The sequence below is a fragment of the Dama dama genome, chromosome 24 (assembly GCF_033118175.1).
Source record: "Dama dama isolate Ldn47 chromosome 24, ASM3311817v1, whole genome shotgun sequence".
In the NCBI taxonomy this organism is placed as follows: Eukaryota; Metazoa; Chordata; class Mammalia; order Artiodactyla; family Cervidae; genus Dama; species Dama dama.
Genome location: NC_083704.1, coordinates 57,329,146 through 57,352,996, shown reverse-complemented (window position 1 = coordinate 57,352,996; position 23,851 = coordinate 57,329,146). Strand labels below are relative to the sequence as shown.

Sequence of the window (23,851 nt, the reverse complement as noted above, 5' to 3'; positions counted from 1 at the left end):
TAGTAGTTCCTGTGGTGTCCAAGAAATGTCAGGTATCAATTTACAGCCCTTGAAAACTGAAATAGTTCCATAACACTCTCGCGAGTGCGCTGAGACCCCTGGGGGCAGGGGCGGGATAGCAAAAAGACAGAAGATCCAACTTAAAGGGAATCTGACTAGATAGATCCGGGACAATCTGTGCATCAAAATAAACACAGTACTAGATGGTATTCCACTGGATAAAAAAGGGAATCCAGGAGGTTGCAGTAATGTGAATAAATACACACGTAAGTGGGATAGAAAAGATTTACTTTATAGTAGAATGTCAGCTAATAACAGTCACTTATGAATTAACATGTACAAAATACAGTGGGGAAATCTGGTAAACACCTTATAAAACAACTGATGAAGTTTAACATCTTTAGTCGTGAGGCGAGTTGGCACCAGATGCCTTCTGATGTTGAGAAGAACACAGCATCACTGCTGTGAGTTTCCCGATTTTTTGAATAATGTGAATCTAATCATCAGGAAACCATCAGTAAATTCCAAACAAGGAACCACCTGTCAGATTAAAAAAAAAAAATGTGAAAGTGTAGTCTTTTGTGTTACAAAGTGATGAAGTCACAAAAGGCCCATATTCTTGAATGAAGGAAACTAGAAAGACCAGGTGACTACGCGGAACAAGTGGTCCCAGATCCTGGGACGCTAAAGGACTTTGCTTGCGGAGTGGACAAAATCAGAAACAGGCCTGTGAATTACATGGTGATACTGCACCTATGTTAGTTTCTAGATTTTACTGTGCGGGAGTGCATCCTTGTCTAAATAAAATCATCTCGAAGTATTATACTAACAGGTGATGAGGATCCTACTTGCAACTTGCTCTCAAAGAGTTCTGGAGAAAAAACAGTATCTGTGTCTAGGATGAAATGCAGAAAACAGTTAAGAACAACAATATAATGAGGCAGTGCTCTGATCACACAGGAGCGGGGAGGGGAGGGAGGGGGAGACAGGCAGTTGGGAAGGGCTGGAGGTGTCCTGAGTGACCAAGGAGGGGTCTGGCAGGAGCAGTCAGATCTCTCTTCTGATGGAGCTGGAGAAAGATCACCCCCGCTGTCCTTCCTCTATTTCATTTAATCCTCAGAATAGCCTCATAGTGTATATACTACTCTAATCCTTATTTTATAATGAAACAGTCATCCATTCAACCAGCAGTTACTGAGCTTGCTGTGTGTTAAACTTTACTGAGTTTACACAAAACAAATGTTAAGTGTGATTGGTTATGTGTGTGTGTGCGTGTGTGTGCACGCACATATGCACAGGTGCATTTAGAAAACAATACTGGAAGGTGATGCACTAAATTACTAATATGCTAAGAGGCTGCATTTGAGTAGTGAATAACAGGTGCTTCCATTTTCTTCTTTGGGCTTTTTGCCTGTTTCCAGTTTTCTACAAAGAACATAGATTGCCATTGTAATAAGTTTAAAAATGAGTATTATTTCAAAACTTGAATTGGAGGATGTTGTGAAATAGTTCTCATTATGATACTGTAGTGGATCAAATATTATACTTTGATTCAGTGTTATTTTACCAAAGTAGTAGACAAATGTTTCTTAATTCCACTGAACCTCCTCTTCATACTGCGGAAAAGGCTGGCAGGGTTACATGTGGAGAGCTGACCCCAACCTTACCCCTGAGGCCTGTATTCGCCCCCGTTTCCTGTGTGGAAGCATAAGCCCAGTGCAGACTGACCCCTTCCTCCTCACACACAAGTTCGCTACACCTTCATGACACCACCTTCTTTGCACAAAGACGGCAGGAAAACACAGTAGGTCCCTGAGTGAGAGAGCGATTTGGTAAAACCCCCGACCTCTAGCGTCCACCAGAAAGAGGCCGCTCAGCGGTGTCACTGTGTGTTAGGTAGGACCCCTGTTCACTTAGGGTGCTTTCTGACTGAGGGGGTCCTCCCCCACCTTTGCCGTCCTGGCACCATGGGCTCGGAGGCAGGTCCCCCTGCCCGCCGGGCCTGGGCTGATGTCCATGCACCCGTCCCCTGCTGTGCTGACAGCTCAGGGGGGCAGACGGCCCTTCTGCACCCGCGTCTCCTGGGGCTCAGAGCGCTGGGTTTAAACGAAGCAGGTCCTTGGTCACTGTTGCCGGACTGAATTGATTTGCACCAACAATCGTGAGGACACTGGCAAATGAATTAGGGTTCATTCCAGTGGCAGAATTCAGCGCAGGTCCCAAAGCCAAAGCTTAGAAATGATTTATTGCCTGGGAAAGTGATCCCAACATGCTGCTGCTTAAAAACAACAACAGTAGAAGAGTAACCACAATCAAAGTTCATCTTGCTTATAAACATAAATATGCACAGCAAAGATAAAACTAAAAGATGTATCAAATAATGTACAGTGCTGTTTCTGGCTAGGGGATTATGAATGATTTTGACATTTGTTTTTTTTTCTCTGTTTGTGTTTTTAAGCTTTTCTAGTAAATAATTTATATTATTGGAAAAATTATTTTTTAGAGAAATGTACAACTGAGGGAAAAGGGAATAAAGAAATGTCTCACTTCAGGCGAGAGCTGAGGTGTTAAGGACCTTTAGGGTAAATGAATTTCTTTGAGTTAAGGGTTCCTCGACTTCCTACACTGACAGAGTCCCCACCCCTCCTGGTAGACATTGCCCTCCCTGCCAGCTTCAAACCCTGTCCACTTGCACACCAGGTCACTGTCCTGCTGATCGGTCCAAGGTGGCAGCCAGAACTCTGATCCATACAACTATAAGGTCTGGATGGAGGTCCAGAGGAAGAAAATCAACCCTGTCTCCTGTTGCCTGGTAATAATTTCTGCAATAAAGCTGTCAGAAATTACTGCTACATCCCTCAACTGACAGGGAAGGGAGATTTTGAAAAATATTCAGAAAGACAGAAGTACAGCATCTTATATATTTTGTCTGTGTCTAGCCCGCTGCCTGAATTCTTCCAGTTCAATAGTTATAAAAATTCTACCCAAGGGCTTTCTCAGCCCCACTGCCAACAGCAGTTCCCCAATCCCATTTCCCACTAGGTGTCAAGTTCTTCCATCAGGAGCTCGAGGTTCCTCATGGTTTCCAAGAACCTAATCCTGCCATGGGGGTTGGGGGGAGTGGGTGGAGGAGGCCGCAGGCTCATGCTTGGCTCTCAGTTCAGAGCAGAGGCAGCTATGGAAATCAGTTTCCAAGTTCACCGGTGTTGAAGGCGGTGGATGCTCAGTGGCTGGTTTACAAATGTTAATGTTCACAAATCTGAACTCCTGTTTGGGACTAAGCCCTTCTCTGTCATCCTTTGTCCCAGTCTTGCGTGATGTCCCATTTCATTCATTCATCTCCTTTCCACAAAAGAGAAGTTCATGGAGAAAATTCAAATGCCAGCAGTGATTTTGTCCTGAGCACCTTGGAATTCCCTCAACCCCATGTGGTCAGAATTCCACATCAGGTGAGAGAGTTGCTGGGAGACCAAGCTGCCTGCTCCCCAGCCAGCATGCCCGGCAGGTCAGTCTTGCTGGGTCCTGCATTGGCCCCCAGGGGCCTGAGTCAGAACCCAGCAGAGAGCTCATGCTCGCCTGTGGAGGGGGACATGGAGCTGACCCTCTCCAGCCTGTCTGTGGAGAGGAAGGGGAGCCACTTGGCTAGGTGCACAGCCACCAGCCGATGGAACAACTGCCGCAGGTACTTGCGGAACCTCTCGCCGACAAAGACATAGATTACAGGGTTGACGCAGCAGTGGGTGTAGGCGATCACCTCCGTCACCTGAATGGCCAGGTCCAGCTGTCTGCTCTGCTCACACTTACGGGTAAACAGGGAATCTTGGAAAGCGGAAATAAAGACACTCAGATTGTAGGGCGTCCAAAAGAGAAAGAAGATGATCATGATGACAAAAATCAGACGCACGGCCTTGGCCTTCTTCTCATTGGGTCTTATGAGCAGAATCTTAATAATCCCTGTGTAGCAGATGATCATGACCAGCAGAGGCAATACCAGGCCCACGATGTTCAGTTTCAGAGCCTGGAACTGCTTCCACTCTGTGAAGCTTTCAGGAGGAAAATGAAGACTGCAGGTGTAGTGGCTGAACTCCCACTGGGTCTTGGAAAAGTACAAGCCGGGGACAGAAGCCAAGATGGCCAAGCCCCAGATGACAATGCTGGTGATGATACCAAAGGTGACAGTCCGAGCCCGCAGAGCAAACACGGCATGGACGATGGCCAGGTACCTGTCGATGGTCAGCAGGATGATGAAGAAGATCTCGCTGTATAAGCCTATGAAATAGAACCCAGAGAGCAACTTGCACATGGCTTCACCGAAAACCCAGTCATCCTTCACCTTGTAGTCGATCCAGAAGGGCAGCGTGAAGAGGAAGATGAGGTCAGAAATGGCCAGGTTGAGGAGGTAGATGCTGGTCATGCTTCTGAGCCTCTTGTACTGCATGAGGACCAGGACCACTAGGATGTTGCCGATCAGGCCAATGACAAACACCGCCGAGTACAAGGGGGGCAGCAGCTGGGCCCCAAAGGCCCGCTCCTGCACCTTCTGGCACGGGGTCGTGTCCCCGTAGTCGTATTCGGTGGTCATCTCATAGTCCTTTGCGGTGGTTGAAGTTTCCATGCTGGCTTCTGCCACGGGTCAAGGGAAAGGTTTCTGTGTGTATCTGCTGTTAAAGGCAGTGGGCTCTGGACAACAAAAACAAGGCAGTGAGTACACATCCTTCACCCCTGGACAACTGTTTACCGAGTGCCGACTGTGTACACACCCTGTGGGGCAAGGGAGACCCAGGTCCTCTGGACTTGATGCAACCCGGAGTCTACCACATGAACAAACACGGCGTGCACACGTCGCTAACTCGAGTGCTCTGGCAGTGAGTGCTCTGAAGGGGACGTCCAGGGGAGGGAGAGTGCAGACAGGGGGGGACAAGGGGAGGTCTCACGCATGTTCCCGACCAAGGCTTCCTGAGAGCTTCCTGTGGACTCGGCGCTGGACTCAGTGTTAAGCAGCCCTTGAATGGGTACCACGGTCATTCCCCATTTTAGAGCTGAAGGCGCACACGTCGGGGGCAGTCAGGACACAAAGCTGCTGAGAGCAAGAGCCGGAGCTCAGACCCAGGTGTTCAGGCCCGCTCCTGAAACCCCCTGCCCCTCCTCCCCAGTCTCAGAGCAGTGACTCTGCACTGTGGGGTCCCCAGAGGAGGCCGGGAAGGAAAACAGTTCTGGCTGAGAGTCAGAAACTTGCTGACAGATCTTTTTGGCAGATTCTCAGCCGGGGTGATAGAGTGCCGTGGGGGCAGGTCAATGTGAATGTTTGTTCGGGCGTCATAGACACTGGGGACGTCACTGTCATTAGGTAGCCAGGGCCGAGGATGTACTGCGATGAGAAAATCACCAACAGTGCTGCCGTAGTGAGAGCCTAGGAGGCCAACCCATCCCCCGGGCTGACCCGGGTACTCTGAAGGCCTCCTGAGACAGCCGTGAGGAGGACTCAGGAACAGGCTGTGAGAAGTGAGGTGATTTGGTAAGGAGAGGGGGCCCTGGGGAAAGAAAGGCTCAGAACAGTCTCAAGGCAGGAAGTGTCACGCAGTGACCAGACACAGGGCGGAATTCTTAAAAAAGAACTTTAGATATTTTTCAATCAGGGTTGCCTCAAAATAAAAACAAACAAAAAGCCTGACTTTGTAGAAAATCCCCAGCCCCTGCTTTTTAGCACTCCCTTCCATCTTTTCCAATCACTTATTGGAAACTCCTCCCCAAAGGGAGCACAGGTTTTTGTGTAACCTACCAGCTCTGTGACCTCATATAAGTTAAACTACCTCCCTGAGCTTCAGTTCCTCATCTGTAATGTGGGAAAGGACCCTTACCTTGCAGGGTTAATGTAAGGCAATGTCTGAGCCTTGCCCTGGAAATTATCAGGTTCTCAGTAAATATTAGGGGACCTCCTTCCTTGCAGGTGCCCTGCTCTGAGGCCTGGTGCCACCAGGATGTACGCCACTCCCTGTAAGTCTCCCTGTAGTTAACCTGGAAAATGAATGCTGCTTGAGAGTGATGGAGGCACAGTCCCTTCCATCTGCACTGCACTGTGAAATTTCCAGAATGCTCCCATCAATGTAACTGATTTAACCTAAACTTTGATCAGTAAAGTGAGTGGTACCTACAGCGTAATTTCCACCTAATATCTTGAGAGTCCAGTGCTCCTCCTTCCATAGAACTTAAAGAATGTTTCCTGCTCACAAAATTCACATTTCTGTAGTGGCTTTCAGGTTAAGGCACAGGATGGGGGCCGGTGTTGGGCCCCCAGGCTGCGGGGAGGTCATTTCCCATCAAATTCACCCCTACAGCTCTCTCCTCCATCTCTGAGCTTGCATACAGCCAGTCAAGCCTCTTTCTGGAGAAACCGAAGGTGGCAAGTCACCAAACAAGCTGCGTTGGCAATCTCTGATTTCTGCGGCCGCTGCCAGAGCAGACAGCTCCGTGTGGCAGTCAGCACTTCTGGGTGTGTTCTCAGGCTTACTGTGTGAGCAGCGGGCAGCACAGACAGCAAGGGGTGCAAGGCTGAGCCCGTGAGCCCAGTTTCTGGGGAATTCTGGCAAAGGTGGAGGCAAACCACATCAGCGCTGTCAGGGGCCATCTGAACAGAGTCACCTTCACACCCACTCCCACCTTCAAGCCAGATCACTATTTCCCCACTTGTCGGGCACAGAAACAGCTCCTGGGCACGCTGTCCCTAAAGGGAGATGGACCAGAGTGAGGCCCTGGAGGCGACACCCAAGGAGCATGCCATGCCACGTGCCAGTCTGTCTGCAGCCTGCTGCTAACGTCTGCCTCAGGCCGTTGCCCAAGTGGTCCAGCGCCAGCATCCTTTATCCTGGGAGTTGGTGAAGCCTCTGGACAGACAAAGGGCCGTCTGTGGTGGTGGAAGACACCCAGGCCTGGCGGGGTGCAGGAGCTGGCTTCTACTGGCTCATCAGAGCCAGCTGTGTGCAGCTGTTCTGCATCCAGCATGCTGGTGACTCGAAGTCAACCAGAATGGGAATATTGACACATGGGAATCGGCCAACACTAGGAATCAGGGCACTTTTCTCGGGAGAATTAGCTGATAAACACTTACCAGTGCATCCATGCCCTTCAGACTGAATAGCCTAGAGTTGTCCTGGAGCCAAGTGGGGACTTAAGGGTCAGTGAGGGGCAGAGAGCCTGGTGGTCAGCTGTGCAAACTTCTGGGGATTTCTAATCCTGAAAGCCTGGGACCTTCCAGATCTACTGGAGGAAAGGCTGAAGTAGATACGTCCAAGTAGCCCCCATGTCACTTATCTTCAGAACAAAATTGTGACCTTCCTCTTCTTTAGAACAGAATGGATGCCCCTTGCCCTCCCCCGCCCCCCACAAGGAGGTCACCTGGCCAGCTGCCTACCTTCTGGTGGGTGAGATCCTACCTCCTTCCAAGACAGCACACAGTCCTGATTTTGGGGCTTCTGGAGTCTAGCCTTCTTAAGAAACTGTCTCAGTATCAAATCATCTTTGCATCTGCAAAGCTTTTACTAATTAGTATTATCCTTTTGCTGCAATTTCCTCTTATACCATGTTTGGTCTTTGAGTACATGGGGAAATTCGGCAACTGTCAGTGTCTTGAATAGCTTTCTTCAGAAAGTATGTTAATAGTGGGCTGACTTTTTAATCAGTCATCAACAAGCAATCACACAAGAAAGTATCCTGTCATTTTAGAAAGAACAAGAATCAGCTGTTTTTAGAAAGAACAAGAATCAGCTCAAAACAAAAAGAACACCCTATTTTACATCTGAGCACTCATATAAATCCATCCATCCTTAGTACTGCTATACAAAGCACTGTCTTTCAGATGCACTGCTGGGTTACTTAGGCATTTGACTGGCCCTCAAAGAACTCCCCATCTCTGAGGAGACAGACTGATAAACAAATCATGTCCTGCAACAGGAGAATTACAGTCCAATCTGGCCATGTGCAAACAACAGTGCCTTCAAAAGTAACTGACAAGACCGAAGAGACAAGTTCCACTTACTCTGGCTTCAGGGGACTGTGTCCACGAAGTGTTTGTTTCTGAAGGTTTTAGATGCTTTATGAATTCAAGGGCAAGGTCCTGAATGAGTCGGAAGTTCTCAGTTTCCTGTGTGATGATGGAGATAGAACTCCGGGTCTCAGGTTTTCAGAACAACAAGAAGGGGACAAAGATCCTCTTTCTTGTACTGCTGGGCGTCCAGTTCCTGAATGCCAAGTTCACTCTAAGGTTTTTCCTGCTCACTCAGCTGTACTTCTCCTCGGGCAGCTCTGCTTTAAGGGGATTGGGTGGTGGGGCTGGGTGGAGTTGAGCAGGGTTAGGTGGCTGGCAATGAATGTTTCTGGAGCTTCTGAAGCAATCTAGTTCTTGCCCTCAGTAAGTAGTCTTCCTCTTCTCCCTTTTTTTAAAGATTGCAAATGAAAGGATTTAAACAGGAAATCTGGGTTCTGGGTCCTTAAAACAGTTTGGCCCTACCAGCCCTAGAAGGGCAGGAGGTCACTTCTCTTTGGCACCCCTATGTGCCTGTGCCAGCAACTGCTCACCGCCCCTCTCTGCTCCCCAGCCTGCCCCACAAGCCCCAGGGAGCGGCTCTATGATGAAGAGCCTCCCGCCTGGAGAGAGTCCAGGTTTGTTGGATGGCTGTCGGCCCCTCCTCTTTGATCTCACAGATTTCCTTTTTGCGTCTCATCCATGACAATTGATTCTGACCCAGTCCTGTCTCTGCTTCTCCTTCCTGTCACGATGTCAACATCCTAGAAAGCTTCTGCTCTGTGTGACCTTGGCTGCAGGCAGCCTGTCTGTCAATGAGGCGCGCCTTTCAGATTCAAATGCTGCACCAGCAGGTTAACTTCCAAGAGGGAATGCAGCGTCTTGACCTTTGAGCGCTCTCTGTTATCTAATCCCGGGACGCACTCTCTCTCTCCAGAGCCAAGGAGGTTGCTTCTGGTCCCAGGTCACATTCAGACACCAAAGCCCAATGGGTGAGTGTCTCACAGATGGACAGAAGGGCCTTTGCGGCACACAAGTGGCTCCTAGGCAGTAGCCCTCCCCATCACCCCATCTCTTCCCCCACCCTCCCACTCCATTCCTCTTTAATTTCCTTCCCCAGGCTCTCTTCCCCTCCCCCCCCTTTCTCAGGCCATAGACTCCCTTGGCCCTCCACCCAGAATTCTACACCCCCTAACCTGACAAACCACAGGGAAAGGTCCAGCAGTCCCTCTGCTCTGCTCAGCTGCCCCCTTGCGCTGGGTCAGGTTCCAAAGTCAAAGAGGCTGTTGGACACGTCCATGCAGATCTCTCTCATCCTGCCCGGATCACCCAAGAGACGCTCCCTCCATGAAGCCTCCCTACTCTCTAAGGCAGGAAGTCACTCGTGACAGGCAGGTGCTGGAGCTGAGAGTTTTAAGATTTTGGAGGGGGGTGGTGGTGGTGGTCGAGTTTCCCTTAGTGACACTTTATTGTATAGGTTGGACATCTGGACAATGAACAGCAAGGCACCACTCAAAACAGCTCAAAAATGAAAAAGAATAGAAGTCATCATTTTCTGGGCTTCCCTGGGGGCTCACTGGATAGGAATCTGCCTGCCAATGCAGGGGACATGGGTTCAGTCCATGGCCCAGGAGGACCCCACATGCCACGCAGTAACTAAGCCTGGGTGCTGCAACTACTGATCCTGTGCTCCAGACCCTGGGAACCCCAGCTACTGAGCCCACACCCCTGGAGCCTGTGCTGTGGAACCAGCAAGGTCATCGCAATGAGAAGCCCAGGCACTGCAACAAGAGAGCAGCCCCCACTTGCCACGAGGGAAAGCCCGACCAGCAATGAAGACCCAGCACCGCCAATAAATAAATAAACAGAAACTATAACTTTCCAAAAAGAAACCTTGGATGTTTATCTCAGGTTGGGTACTACTCTAATGCTCTCTTGTAATAATCCTTGATTTCACTTTTCACATGCATCTCTTTTTTCACAGCCTAATAAACAATCTCAAAACTTTGGGGCTTAAACTCACAAGGAGATTGTTCTGTGATTCTATGACTTAGGCGGGTGTTCCCACATAGCCTCACTCCCACGACTGATGGTGGGCGCTGCTTGCTGACTGGACCGCCTCAGTTTTCCATGTGGCTCTCGTCTTCCAGTCTGCCAGGCTGGCTTTGTGCACAATAGTCTCAGGCATGAGAAGAACCTATAAATCATCTTAAGGAAACGTCTCTGAGGTCACAGAGGATCACCCGTGCTGCATTCTATCACTCACAGCAAGTCACAGAGCCAAGCCACAGACAAGGCAGTCAGGAAACAGAATCTGCCTTTTCAGGGGAAGAAATAAAGTCACAGTGTAAAAGCCAGTGAGTACCAAGATGGAAGGGCTCTGAAGCCATATTTATCTTCTACCAAAAGCACAGGCTTCCTCTAGCTCCCTCACCCGGGGGTTCCTTGAATTCCTCTCCTCTGATGGTCCTGTCTTCCCCCATCCTTAGCCACTCATTCCTGTGACCCTCCCTAATCCTGGGATTTTACCATCAACAACATCTGTGTCCTTTTTGTCTCAGGTCCCAGCATCCCAGCCCCTCACCTCCTGTCCACCTTTCCTTCTCACTACCTCTAGCATCTCAGCTCCAGTGGTTCTTTGACCCCAGTGCAACCAGTGACATTTCAATTTCTTCTGACCCTCAGCCTCCTCATGCCCTTACTTCCATCACCTTACAGTCCAGGGGCCATCATTACAGTCCCGCCTGTACACACATCCTCAACGCCGTCACTCTTTTCTGATCTGGTTGTGTCCACCTGGCACAAACCCGGTCCTGATTAGATCTGAATCCCCATCGGCACCATGAAGTTGAACACGGCTGGAGGGAACCACACAGCAGTACTGACTGGGACCCCCTAAATTACTGACAGCCACGTGCCAAGGGTCCCTCATGCCCACCAATGGCATTCCCCCCTTAGACATTATCTCACACATTCTGCCTTTTCCTTGAACCTCCAGCACCACCTCCATCATCCTCAGTCTTAGCTGATGACCTTGTTCCCCACGTCAGTGAGAGAACAGAAGGCTCAGAAGAGACTGTTTACACATCCCACCTCCCTTCTTCCCATCCACCCTTCCCTGACCCTTCTACCTGCTTCCCTCCTGCCACGAGGATGGATTCTCCATGCTCCAAGTTCATCTCGTCCATGTTGCCCAGGATCCTCTCTCATCAGCATGAGGACATCACTCTAGTCATCTTCTCCTGTATCACCAGTTTTTTTTCTGTCTGCCAGATTATTCCCATCACTATACACCCATGCTCTTATTTGATCTGAAACAAATAAGTAAAGAAACAAACAAGTTAGCAAGCAAAGTCTCCCTTGATTCCACTTTCAATTCTAATTACGATTCATTTCTTTTTAAAAATATTTTACTTATTCAGCTGTGCTGATTCACAGTTGTGGCACATGGGATATCCATTGCGGGATCTGTAAGTTGTGGCATATGTAATCTAGTTCACTGGCCAGGGATCGAACCAGGGCCTTCTGCATTGGGAGCAAACAATCTCAGCCACTGGACCACCAGGGAAGTTCATCTAATTACTGATTCATTCCTGCACAGCTCTTTGCAACACTCAAAAGAGCTGTCTTTATTTGCATCCAGTTCCACTTCACCCCAGTTTCTAGAACCTGCTCTCCCCTAGCCCCCAGTGATTTTGTCAGGGTCATCAGCGACCTTCATGTGGCTAAATCCGATGGTCTGACCTCAGGCTGTACTGGACCTGACAGCTCAGCACATTTGACACCATTGCTGCTCCCTCTTCTTGATACTCTTCCTCTGTGTGTGCACGATCCCATTCTCCTGGCTTTTCCCTCGTTTCACAGCAGCCCCTTGTCAGTCCCCACTGCTGGTTTTTGCTCAGTCTTCCAGCTTCTTTCCTTGGCATGCACCAGGCCGTGGTCCTTGAACCCCTCTCCTCCCAATCTACAGTCACACCTTTGATGGCTCTATGCTCTCTCATGGCTGAAAACGTCATATCCACTCTGAAGAGGCCCAAATGTACCTCTCCAGCCTGCCCAGCTCCCTCAAATCTAGGCTCATACCCAACACTCTGCTCAATGTCTCCACCTGGTTTTCTCAAAAGCTTTTCAAATAGAATTCCTGATCTTCTCTCCAAATTTTATTGTACTGTCATCTACACCTAGAGGTAAATGGCAGCTCCATTCTTCCCATGGAACCTACCAAAACCTTGGAGTAACACTTGAATCTACTCTTTGGAACCTGACCTGTGATCTTTTTGCAGAATCTGCTGACTCCATTTTCAACACACAAAGACTTCAATCCCTTCTTGCTTCACCCACTGGCCCCAGTTTGGTCCAAACCAACCAAGACCACAGTCTCTTTTCAAAACAGCAGCTGGAATGATTCTTCAAGAGTTACTTCAGGTCAGGCACACCTCTTCCAAGTCCTTACATTGGCCTGGAAGGTGGTTCACCACCTGCCCTCCTCCCGTCTCTGACTTCATCTGTTAGTTTCTCCTTCACTCACTCTGTTCCATCACTGGCTCCCAGGATGCCCCTGAACACACCAGGTACCTTTCCACCTCAGAGCCTTTACATGTGCTGTTTCCTCTGCCAAGATGCCCCTCCCCGACATGCCTGGAAAGCCTGCTCCCTCACCTCCTTCATTTCTACGTGCGTGCATTACTTTCTCAGGAGGTATTCTCTAACCATCTTATTAAATTGAATCTCCTCTTCTCCCACCTTAGAAATCAATGACCCCCTTCCCATATTTACTTATTACTTCCTGGGTTACATATATTTAATATGTAGTTATTGTCCAGTTTCTCTCAATGTAATGACAGCTTCCCGAGAGCTGGAATGTTCCCTGTTTTGTTCACTGCTGTAGCCCCACACAGCAGGTGCTCAGTAAGCATTGTTTTGGCCATGGTCTGTAGCATGTGGGATCTTAGTTCCCTCACCAGGGATGGAACCTGTGCCCCCTGCATGGGGAGGGCGGAGTCTTAAACACTGGACTGCCAGGAGTCCCACAGTAAGCATCTCTGAATGGCTAAATTCCAAGAAATTTAGAGCCAGGATACCCAGAGAGCACATTAGCAACAGCTCTGCAGTTTATCCAGGACCCAGGGCACTTCCATCTTTCCAACACACACGGGTCAGCGCTGCTCATGGCCACGAGATGGTTGAGCTCATCCAGGCCTGATGACATCTAACAGAAAAAAAGTGCTGTCTCTTCCTGCTGTCGGTTCTTAGAAACAAGGAAGCTCGCAGCAGTTTTGTAAGAAAACATCCACTGGGGAGCTGGATTCTCTGCAGTGGAGGAGACAGCCCCTCCACCTGGCCTCCCCGGGTAGGGCTAGGCAACAGTGACCCAGGGAAGGGATCAGCCCCTCTCTGTAGTTCTTCCGCCTCAGGCAGCTGCTCAGCAGGAAGCAGACACTGGGGGGCAGGATGTGAGAGGCTATGAACAAAGGGGGAACACTGTATCTCCTCCCAGCCTCTTTCCTCCCCTCCACAACCTACTTGAATACAGGGGCCTCTGGGGGAGGTTCCTGTCCATAGAGCCCAGAGCATGGCCACTGAGCCCACAAAGGCGGATGCCAAGGGTTGCTAACCAGACGGTGACAGTTCCCTGAAATAGTACCTACAAGCACTGGGTGCTGGCTCACAGCTAGGCAGGGACTCAGGAAGGAATGAAGACGGGGAGTATGATCCTTTCTTTGTCCTCCGATCTAAGCTGCAGACCATCACACGTACACGTATGCACCCACTGACTCCTCTACCTGCTCTGAGAGCTCTGATTCATGGTTGCTGCATGCTGGTATTCATTCCCTTCCATCTCATTTCTCACACGTCTACCAAATGCCCTCTTCCCTTGCCTGTTGTGCATGCTAAGTTGCTTCAGTTGTGTCTGACTCTTTGCGGCCCTATGGACTGTAGCCCACCAGGCTCCTCTGTCCATGGGGATTCTCCAGGTAAGAATACTGGAGTGGGTTACCTTTGCACCAAGGGATGGAACCCACATTTCTTATGTCTCCTGCATTGGCAGGTGGGTTCTTTACCACTAGTGCCATCTGGGAAGTCCCCTTGCCTGTTATGGGATCTCAAATATGAGTTAGGCAATGCCCGGATCTAGTGTTAACTCAAGGTCAGATCTGTGGGCTCGCTACAGAAGACACTGCCTGGGAGCTTGGTGGTAATGAAGATTATCAGACGCCACCCTCTGACCTGCAGAATCTCAGGATGCGGGGGTGTTGGATCCAGAAGCTATGGTTGAACAAGTCTTCCACATGCTTCTTATTGGTGCTGGAGTCTGAGAATCATGGCTGGACCCTTGCCCTTTAAAGTGTGATGGTAAAACCTGAGTGCTTATCAGAAATGCAGACTCTCATGCGTCACCCCAGGCCTACAGAGGAGAATCTGTACTTTTTACTAGCTTCCCCAAGGATTTCTTTGCACATCCCTGTGTGAGACACTCTTGTCTAGAATGTCACAGTCCAGTGGTGGAGACATCTCCTTGGGTTCAAGAGATGCACCAGAGGAAGGTAGGAGGGGTCCAAAGTGCTCTGCAGAGACAGCTACACTTAATCTGAGGCTACAGACAATGAGTTGGAGTCTATCCGAGAAGTAGGCAGAGGACCAGGGGTTGTGTTGCCAAAATGGCCTCTGTTCACTGGTGCCGAACGGAAACACAGAGATAGAGTTTTGGGTGAAGTAGAAAAGACATTTTATTGCTTTGCCAGGCAAAGCAGGTCACAACAGGCTAATGACCTCAAGACTGTGGGAAGCTCCTGCAGGGGGTAGTGAGAATTTGTACAGTGTTCAAGGAGCAGGGAGTAAGCAGCTTGTGGATGATTAGTGGTTGGCAACAAGGTGAAGTTTCAATTATCTTCAACGTTCTGGTTTTAGCCAGCCTAGGGTTCATGATCTTGCCAGGGAACTGGGAGATTGGTGATCTGCTATGTTGTAGAATGACTGTCTAAACTGTTACCAGTTCCCCAGTCCAACAGCCATTCTTCGCTTCTACATCTTCACATTGAAGATCATTAACTCTTTTTTTTTTTTTTTTAGGATCATTAACTCTTTGTTGATCATTAATTCTTTCATTTCAGTTCAGTCGCTCAGTCATGTCCAACTCTTTGCAACCCCATGGACCACAGCACGTCAGGCCTCCCAGTCCATCACCAACTCCCAGAGTCTACTCAAACTCATCTCCATTGAGTCGGTGATACCATCCAACTATCTTATCCTCTATTATCCCCTTCTCCTCCTGCCTTCAATCTTTCCCAGCATCAGGGTCTTTTCAAATGTGTCAGCTCCTCACATTGAGTGGCCAAAGTACTGGAGTTTCAGCTTCAACATCAGTCCTTCCAATGAACACTCAGGACTGATCTGCTTGAGGATGGACTGGTTGGATCTCCCTGAAGTCCAAGGGACTCTCAAGAGTCTTCTCCAACACCACAGTTCAAAAGCATCAATTCTTTGGGACTCAGCTTTCTTCACAGTCCAACTTATCACACAACTACTGGAAGAACCACAGCCTTGACTAGACGGACCTTTGTTGGCAAAGTAATGTCTCTGCTTTTTAATATGCTGTCTAGGTTGGTCATAACTTTCCTTCCAAGAAGTAAATGTCATTTAATTTCATGGCTGCAGTCACCATCTGCAGGGATTTTGGAGACCCCCAAAATAAAGTCAGCTACTGTTCTCATTGCTTCCCCATCTATTTGCCATGAAGTGATGGGACCGGATGCCATGATCTTAGTTTTCTGAATGTTGAGTTTTAAGCCAACTTTTTCACTCTCCTCTTTCACTTTCATCAAGAGGCTTTTTAGTTCTTCACTTTCTGCCATAAGGGTGGTGTTATCTGCATATCTGAGGTTATTGATATTGCTCCTCGCAATCTTGATTTCAGCTTCTGCTTCATCTAGCCCAGCATTTCTCATGATGTACTCTGCATATAAGTTAAATAAGCAGGGTGACATTATACAGCCTTGATGTATTCCTTTGCCCATCTGGAACCAGTCTGTTGTTCCATGTCCAGGTTCTAACTGTTGCTTCCTGACCTGCATACAGATTTCTCAAGAGGCAGGTCAGGTGATCTGGTATTCCCAGCTCTTTCAGAATTTTCCACAGTTTAATGTGATCCACACAGTCAAAGGCTTTGGCATAGTCAATAAAGCAGAAATAGATGTTTTTCTGGAACTCTTGCTTTTTAGATCATCCAGTGGATATTGGCAATTTGATCTCTGGTTCCTCTGCCTTTTCTAATACCAGCTTGAACATCTGGAATTTCACAGTTCACATATTGCTGAAGCATGGCTTGGAGAACTTTGAGCATTACTTTATTAGCGTGCGATATGAATGCAATTGTGCGGTAGTTTGAACATCCTTTGGCATTGCCTTTCTTTGGGATTGGAATGAAAACTGACCTTTTCCGGTCCCGTGGCCACTGCTGAGTTTTCCAAATTTGCTGGCATATTGAGGGCAGCACCTTCTTTAGTCAGCATTTTACTTCAAAACAAGGACACAGAGGCTTGTTCAACCTCCCTTTTTCTTTGATACTCCTCAGTCTTGAGGACTGAGAACAAAAAAGGAAATAAAGTTTTAGATTCCTCAGTCTTGATGAAGGAGAACAAGAAAGGGAACAAAGTTTTAGATTGAGAGGTTAATCATAAACTTGGTAAGGAAACTCAATTTTAGTTCCCTTTGTTTCAATTTTCCCCAACTTTTTGAGAGAATGGGTTGGTAAACTGCTCTGGTTACTTCCTGCTGACCTGGGGGCATAGTCCTGCCTAATTTGGGGAATGGACAGAGTTGAAAAGAATCCTGAGTTTCAAGCTTGGCATTAATATTTTGTATTAAGAAAAATTACCTCTATCTTTGATTACCTCTATCTTGATTGCTTTGTTGTAGCACATGGAGAAACATTCAGATTTATTAGACATATTACAGTGAAGAAAACGTCTAAAATACACCTTCGAAATATTTTTGAAAAGAGTCCTATTTTAGATGGCAATCAGGAAATTAAGTGTTGGAGTGTTTACTTTTTACATATACATTTAGTAACCAGGTAGCCTTTTGCTCGGTGGCTATAGCTTGAGCTGTCTCATTTGTTATTACTATTTTTAAAGTAGGAGTTTTCATACTTAAAAAGAGGACATTGAGACCATATGGGTGCAGTTGGCAGCTGCTAGTACATATTGTTTAAAAAACGGTTGATGGTGTTGTGAAGTATGATCAAGTTTAGAGAATTCAGGTTTTCAGTAACTTAAAAAAGTGTCTGAACACACATTCATAATAGCTACCTAGTTCCACTTGGGGTGTCTGAATGATAGTTATTTCACCTCAATTTTTTAAATGTAATTTTTTGATGGCTAAAGCATGTTTAATAGGCCACAAAAGGCTGGTCTGATTAGCCTGAAGTTCAAATTCACCAAGTACAAGTCAGAACAATTTCCCCATACCTCAACATGTGAAATTTTCTTCCATAATTTTCCCCCCTTTAATTGCAAATCTTTCCATAAACATCACTGATAAGCAAAATATTTTCCCAACATTGCCAAAGTGGCCAAGTTGCCTCCTCTGGGTCCATTTATGCACCTTGATGCTAGGCCTCTTTTTTTCCCCTAGTTCTCCATGTTGGGGGAAAACTAATCAGATCATTAACAAACTCAGAGGTATATTAATGGGGCAAAGTTTTGTAGGCTATGCATTTTACCACTCGCACTTAATTGTCACACAGCATTGTACATGTGCTCTCAGCAATATACTTAAAATAAGCAGTGATACAGGTCATGAATAGTTATACTCTGTGACAACTTCACTACAGAATTTTCTTTTCATCCTGAACATTGGGGTCTAAGTATGCTTAGAAGTAAAATAACTTTCCATGATGATAGGAAGACAAACATTCAGTAAACAGAGCAACTGAACTGGTTGTCTAATTCTTACAGTCCTGGAGCAGACTTATACGTCAGCTGTCTTCTACTGTTGTCTCCTTTTCATCTGGTGTGGGTATCCTTTGGGGTTAACAGTCTTTTCTATAGACAGTCCTATATGGACGCTCTTCTTAAATGGGAGATATGGAATTAAGAGTCAATTCCCTTCAGTTTTGTTGCACATGCGCTAGTTAAGAGTACCTATAAGGTCCTTTTATTTAGCTTGGAGAAAGTTTGTTAAATGATACCTTTTCCAGTGTACATAATCTCATAGTTGCAGGTCACAAGACATTTGATCTTTATCCAAAGAAAACCACTGTGATCAGACTTAGAAACAAGCTTAGAATATTCTTTTACTAATTAAATTAAACTGTATAATAATGTAACACCGCAACAAGGAGCCATCCTGGACAGAGATAATAAATACAAAGCCTCAGTACACATAAAACTTCATGATCCACAAGAGTTTAATATTGAAACATAATTTTCTTCTCTAGATTATCTTCATTTCTATGAAATCTAGCAAAATTAAGACTAATTCACTTAAAATAGGTTTGTTTTCAATAAACATGAGCAGATTATTCACATGAGTGTAACTACCCATATGAACTCTTTCAAATTGACTGCACTGGAACTTAATAGGAATCTCAGATCGAACTTTCAAAATGCCTCTAAATGCCAGAATAGCCATGCCAATGGCCTGCCTTCAAATTCTTCCTGTGATATTTATGGATTGGGTAAATTTGTCTCTTTTCCCGGTTTATGAATATTTAAATCCCTGCACATGCCAAGAGATAGTCTATCCCATTCACCTGATAAAGTTGCTTAGAACCAAAGGGTCTCTGATTTCTAGAGGAACCAGACAGAGAGAAAAGAAAAATATGATAACTTTACCCACAGATATAAACTAGCAAACTGTTGTAAATCATAAGTAGCTTGAGTAAGAAGGATTTTCTATATATTAAAAGCAAAGATGAGAAAGCTGGTAGTGGGCTCGCTGGTGGTCCAACGATTAAGAATCTGAAGACAATGCAAGGAACCTGGGTTCTGTCCCTCGTTCAATCACATTTTAGATGTGTAATCTAAAATACAATACAAATGAGCCTATCTGTGAAACAGAAACAGAATCACAGACACAGAGAACAGACTGGTGGTTGCCAAGGTAGAGGGGTTTGAAAGAGGGATGGATGGAGTGGAAGGTTGGGTTGGCAGATATAAGCTTTTACATATAGAGCGCATAAACAAGGTACTACTCTATGGCACAGGGCTTCCCTGATGGCTCAGTTGGTAAAGAACTGCCTGCAATGCAGGAGACCCCAGTTCAATTCCTGGGTTGGGAAGATCCCCTGGAGAAGGGAAAAGCTACCCACTCCAGTATTCTGGCCTGGAGAATTCCATGGACTGTATAGTCCACAAAGAGTCAGACACGACTGATTGACTTTCACTTTCACTCTATACCACTGAGAACTATACTCAGTGTTCTGTGACAAACCATAATGGAGAAGGATATTTTAAAAAAGAATGTGTATATAACTCAATCACTTTGCTGTATAGCAGAAATTAACATAACATTGTAAATCAACTATACTTCAATAAAAAGTATGAAAACTGAAAAAAAAAAAAAAAAAACAAACTTGTACCCAGATTTTTAGAGCAGTGTTATTTACAACTGCCAAACATGGAAGAAACTGAGATGCCCTTCAGCGGATGAATGAATAAACAGACTGTGATACATCCAGACAATGACATATTATTCAGCACTGAAAATAAATGCTATCCAGGCCATGAAAAGAAGCTTAAATACATATGACTATGCGAAAGAAGCCAATCTGGCAAGGGTACATATTGTATGATTCCAAAGCATGACTTTCTGAAAAAGGCAAAACTAAAAGGAGACAGTAAAAAGATCAGCAGTTGCTAGGGATTAGGGAGAAAAAATGAAAAGGCAGAGCACCTTTCTAAGGGTGATTTTTAGGGTTATGAAAATGATACCATTGTGATGGACACATACTATTACTCATTTATCTAAATTCATTAGACTGTACAACACCAAAAGTATACCCTACTATAAACTAGGGACTTTGTGTGATGATGAATCACTGCAGTAGGTTCATCAGCTGTGACACTGTTTGGGGGAAGATGACAATAGGGGAGGGTGAGGGTGTGTGGGGGTAGCGGGTGAACGGGAAGGGTACTCTCTGTCCTTTCCCCTCGGTTTTGCGGTGAACTTGCAACTGCTCTAAAAGATAAAGTCCATTAAAAAAATCTTAGGAGGCCACAGGTAACTTAAATAAAGTTGAAGTAACTTTACCAGAGGTCGCACAGCTGCACAGTGATGCAGCTGAAGGCAGAGCAGACACGGACCCCCTGTCTCGCTCCAAGGCCTTACCAAATCAATACATTCTGCCATTTCTATGGATCTGATCAGAAGCTTCCTTTCTGTGTGACTTGCCTTTATTCCTTCTGCACGTGAATCACCTGTGCAGACCGCAATCCATTTGGAGTGGGACCTGACAGCCTGCATTTCTAGGGAGCTCCCTGCTAACAGCGATGGAGCAGGTCCGGAGGGGACACTCTGAGTCACCAGGGCTTGTGTTCCACCCACACCAACCTGCTAGCTGAGTCCTACACACACCCTGAGTTTTATCATCACTGTGTCTTACGGATGCTACCTGCTCCCAGAATGTCTTACTGCCGCATCTTTTCTTGTTAAAACTCATAATATCCCTTAGATATACACATTAAAATCTATTCTTATGATAAATCAGCACCTGACCCTCACCCACCCCCACGGAGAGGCAGAAGTGATTTCTCCCTCTGACGTGCTTCCCTTGCCCTCGGCACCATTTCCTGCAGGGCCTGCTTCTCCTTACTAACTGGCGCCTCCCTGCTCACTGACTGTGCGTCTGTTCACTTCTGCTATTTTGAAAGCACTTTGAGGAGAGGAACTCTATCTCTTTCATCTTCACAGGTTTCTTAACAGCAAGCAGGGCTTTGTACACGGAAAGGAACATGACCTTGCCTTGCCCCTTTCTTATTTCCCTGACACTGGCCCCCTTTTCTGTAAAATGGAATGTTTGGACTGCAGTGAGGTTAAATTAAACGTCATATGTTCAATGCCCACAGTAAGCCCCTGCCTGATAAATACTTATTGAATTGGATTTTCCTCTTTCATTATCTGAATAAGGAAAGGAGGTGGGCATGAAAGCGAGTTAATGACAGAGCTGGGCCTAGTAGCAGGTGACTCAACCTTTATTCAAGTCGTTCTTACACTCTATCAAGCTCCGGTGTACTTTATTTCAGTTATGTGAGTACCTCCCCGTCATTTCTATGACTAAAATTTATCAGTATTTACAGAAGAAACCTAGAATACTGTTTCGTGGTTCACATTTCTTGCACAAATCATTGGCTAAAACTCAGACAGGGCTGACAAATTAAAGGCATTGATGTATTCTTACATCTTGGTAAATGGTAAAGTAACATAATGTATTGAATACCCATCTAGAATGTAAGGGTATGTCTACATAACTCAAAATAACCAAATTTAAAAATAGGATATGGTTCCAGATTAAACATGATCATAGAAGATAAATGATTATGATCAACCAGAGTGATTCCCACTCGCTGGGAGACCTTGGCAAACTCTTGATTTCTCATTTGCTTCATCTGTAAAATGCAGATACTATTAATACCAATCCCCTTACCTGCATCTCATAGTTCATGAAATGAGCAAAAATTGCCAATTTATATAAATGCTGTAAAATATAGCAAACTGTCCATGTGCAAAGAATCATTAGCAATAGCTTTGGGCATAATCCAGAGCTGGGGGTAAAGGCGATTTATGTGAATATACAGAAGGTAGAAGTCTTGGGGAGGACCAACGATTAAGTATTTCGCCTACTATTATTACTCTTTAGATTTATGGTCTTTGCTCCAACTGCTCCAGGTATGAGACGTGAGACACGTGTGAGGAGGTCAGAGAGCAGATTGCTTCTGGAGCCACCTTCCCTGTTTTAGAATGGGAGAAGATGGTTTATCTGATGTAGGCACGTTGACTGGCAGTGCAGGCCTGGAAATTCCTTCAGTATTATGTCTTCTAGACTGCATAGGGTGCTGAGTGATTAAACTTTTTCTTTTTCCATGGAAGTAGCGGACGATAACATGCAAACTGAGTTGTGTGGACTCAGGAAAATTCCCTGCAAACCGCATTGCTCATCTAAAAGTAGCACAAAGAACTGCACATCTGTCTGTCTGTATAAAACAAACAGAATCCGGACTTCATTAATGGACCTGAGGAATACATTATTCTCTAATGAATGTTTTTATAATCACAGTGGAGAGGAAGACTAGGATACCAAGGAATGGGACTCCACCATACTAATCTGTTGGTGAAAGCCTGGAGGAGGAGTGGGAGAGGCAGGAGTCCACAGCTGTGTCTGACGCCAGAGAGGTCATGCCTTCTCTAAAGATGGGGAATGTAGAGGCTCTGGGAGGTACCTTATTCTAGACTGCCAAGGAGAATGCCAAATCACCCAGGAGGATGGTTTTCTCTCTTAGCTTTTGGCGGATAATCCAGGAACAGCCCAATGTGACTTTTAACTGAGACTCCAGACATAACGATCTCTGTGCCCTGAAGATCACAGTGTCCACAGGACATGGGCTAATGAGCTACAGCAACTATGGGACAGGGCACTTGGGCTGTTTGACTTTTGCACCCAGATACTGCTAACGCATGAAATACTTAATCATCTCTCTGGCTGCCTCATCGAATGTTTGCTGTCATTGGCTTATGATCACAAGCGCCTTTATTTTGTAAGGGAGGACAGAGAATAAATTTAATTGACTCGGGTGGTGAGGAGGAGAGAAAAGGAGGCTGGAGGGTGATGCGGTCTCTCTTCCCTGTCTGGCTCCCTGAATTGCATCTGAGCCCTGACGCTGGAGGACTAAGCTGCTTTCATTACAGACTGTGAGATCCTTGCAGGTCTGAATTCTTGTAGGCTGTAGGCTCAGAATTGTCTGTGAGTTACCTGGCCCAGCCCTGGGCCCCAGAGGGCTGGCACCCTCACGATAAAGCCCAGTAGTGAAGGCTTCAGTGATGCTAGCAAGAGGCTTCTCAGGCAGACTGAGTGGGGGCAGGCCGAGGCGGTGGCAGAAGCACTGTGGTAACAGCAGCTAACAGACTCACCTGTGGACACGTGTGAGGACCCACTTGGGGACCCTTTGAAATAACTCAAGAATATATACTTGACTGGGCAGGGGGGAAACTTTCAACCTCAGTTCAGTGAACTTTGGGCATACTCAAACAAGGACCCACTGACTGCCGTGGCTAGGACTTCCACACCTGTGTTGAATAATAGCGGCAGAAGTGGGAGCTCTGTTTTTGTTCCTGATTTTAGAAAAAAATGTTTTCAGTTTTTCACCACTGAGAATGATGTTTGCAGTGAGTTTGTCATATATGACCTTTATTATGTTGAGACAGGTTCCTTTTATGTCCATTTTCTGAAGAGGTTCTTTTTTTTTTTTTTATCATAAATGGGTGTCAAATGTTGTCAAAAATTTCTTATGCATCTACAGAGGAGACTGGCTGGCTATACAGTCCATGAGGTTGCAAACAGTCAGACACAACAGAGTGACTAACACCTTCACTTTTTTCATTGAGATTATCATATGATGTTTATTTTTCAATTTGTTAATATGGTGTATCACACTGACTGACTGCATAGATTGAAGAATCCTTGCATCCCTGGGATAAACCCTACTTGATCATGGTGTATGATTTCTTTAATGTGTTGTTGGATTGTTTGTTAGTATTTTGTTGAGGATTTTTGCATCTATGTTCATCAGTGATATTGGCCTGTAATTTTCTTTTCTTGTTATATTTCTGTCTGGTGTT

At 46.2% G+C, this 23,851-nt stretch overlaps 1 protein-coding gene across 4 annotated transcripts; it reads right to left on the bottom strand.

Annotated features, from left to right (window-relative positions):
- Positions 1-271: 271 nt before the first annotated feature.
- LOC133046022 (C-C chemokine receptor type 1) lies at positions 272-8,598 on the bottom strand. Of its 4 annotated transcripts, none has more exons than XM_061128807.1 (3): positions 8,033-8,598; positions 4,948-5,080; positions 272-4,680 (listed from the first exon to the last, which is right to left on the bottom strand). In XM_061128807.1, the coding sequence occupies exon 3, from the start codon at positions 4,613-4,615 to the stop codon at positions 3,548-3,550; it is 1,068 nt and encodes a 355-aa protein (XP_060984790.1). In that variant the 5' UTR covers positions 4,616-4,680; positions 4,948-5,080; positions 8,033-8,598; the 3' UTR covers positions 272-3,547. The 4 variants fall into 4 exon arrangements, with proteins under 4 accessions (XP_060984790.1, XP_060984791.1, XP_060984789.1 ...); XM_061128808.1 differs by having other exon boundaries at positions 4,948-5,077; XM_061128806.1 differs by lacking the exon at positions 4,948-5,080 and having other exon boundaries at positions 8,033-8,595.
- Positions 8,599-23,851: the final 15,253 nt, after the last annotated feature.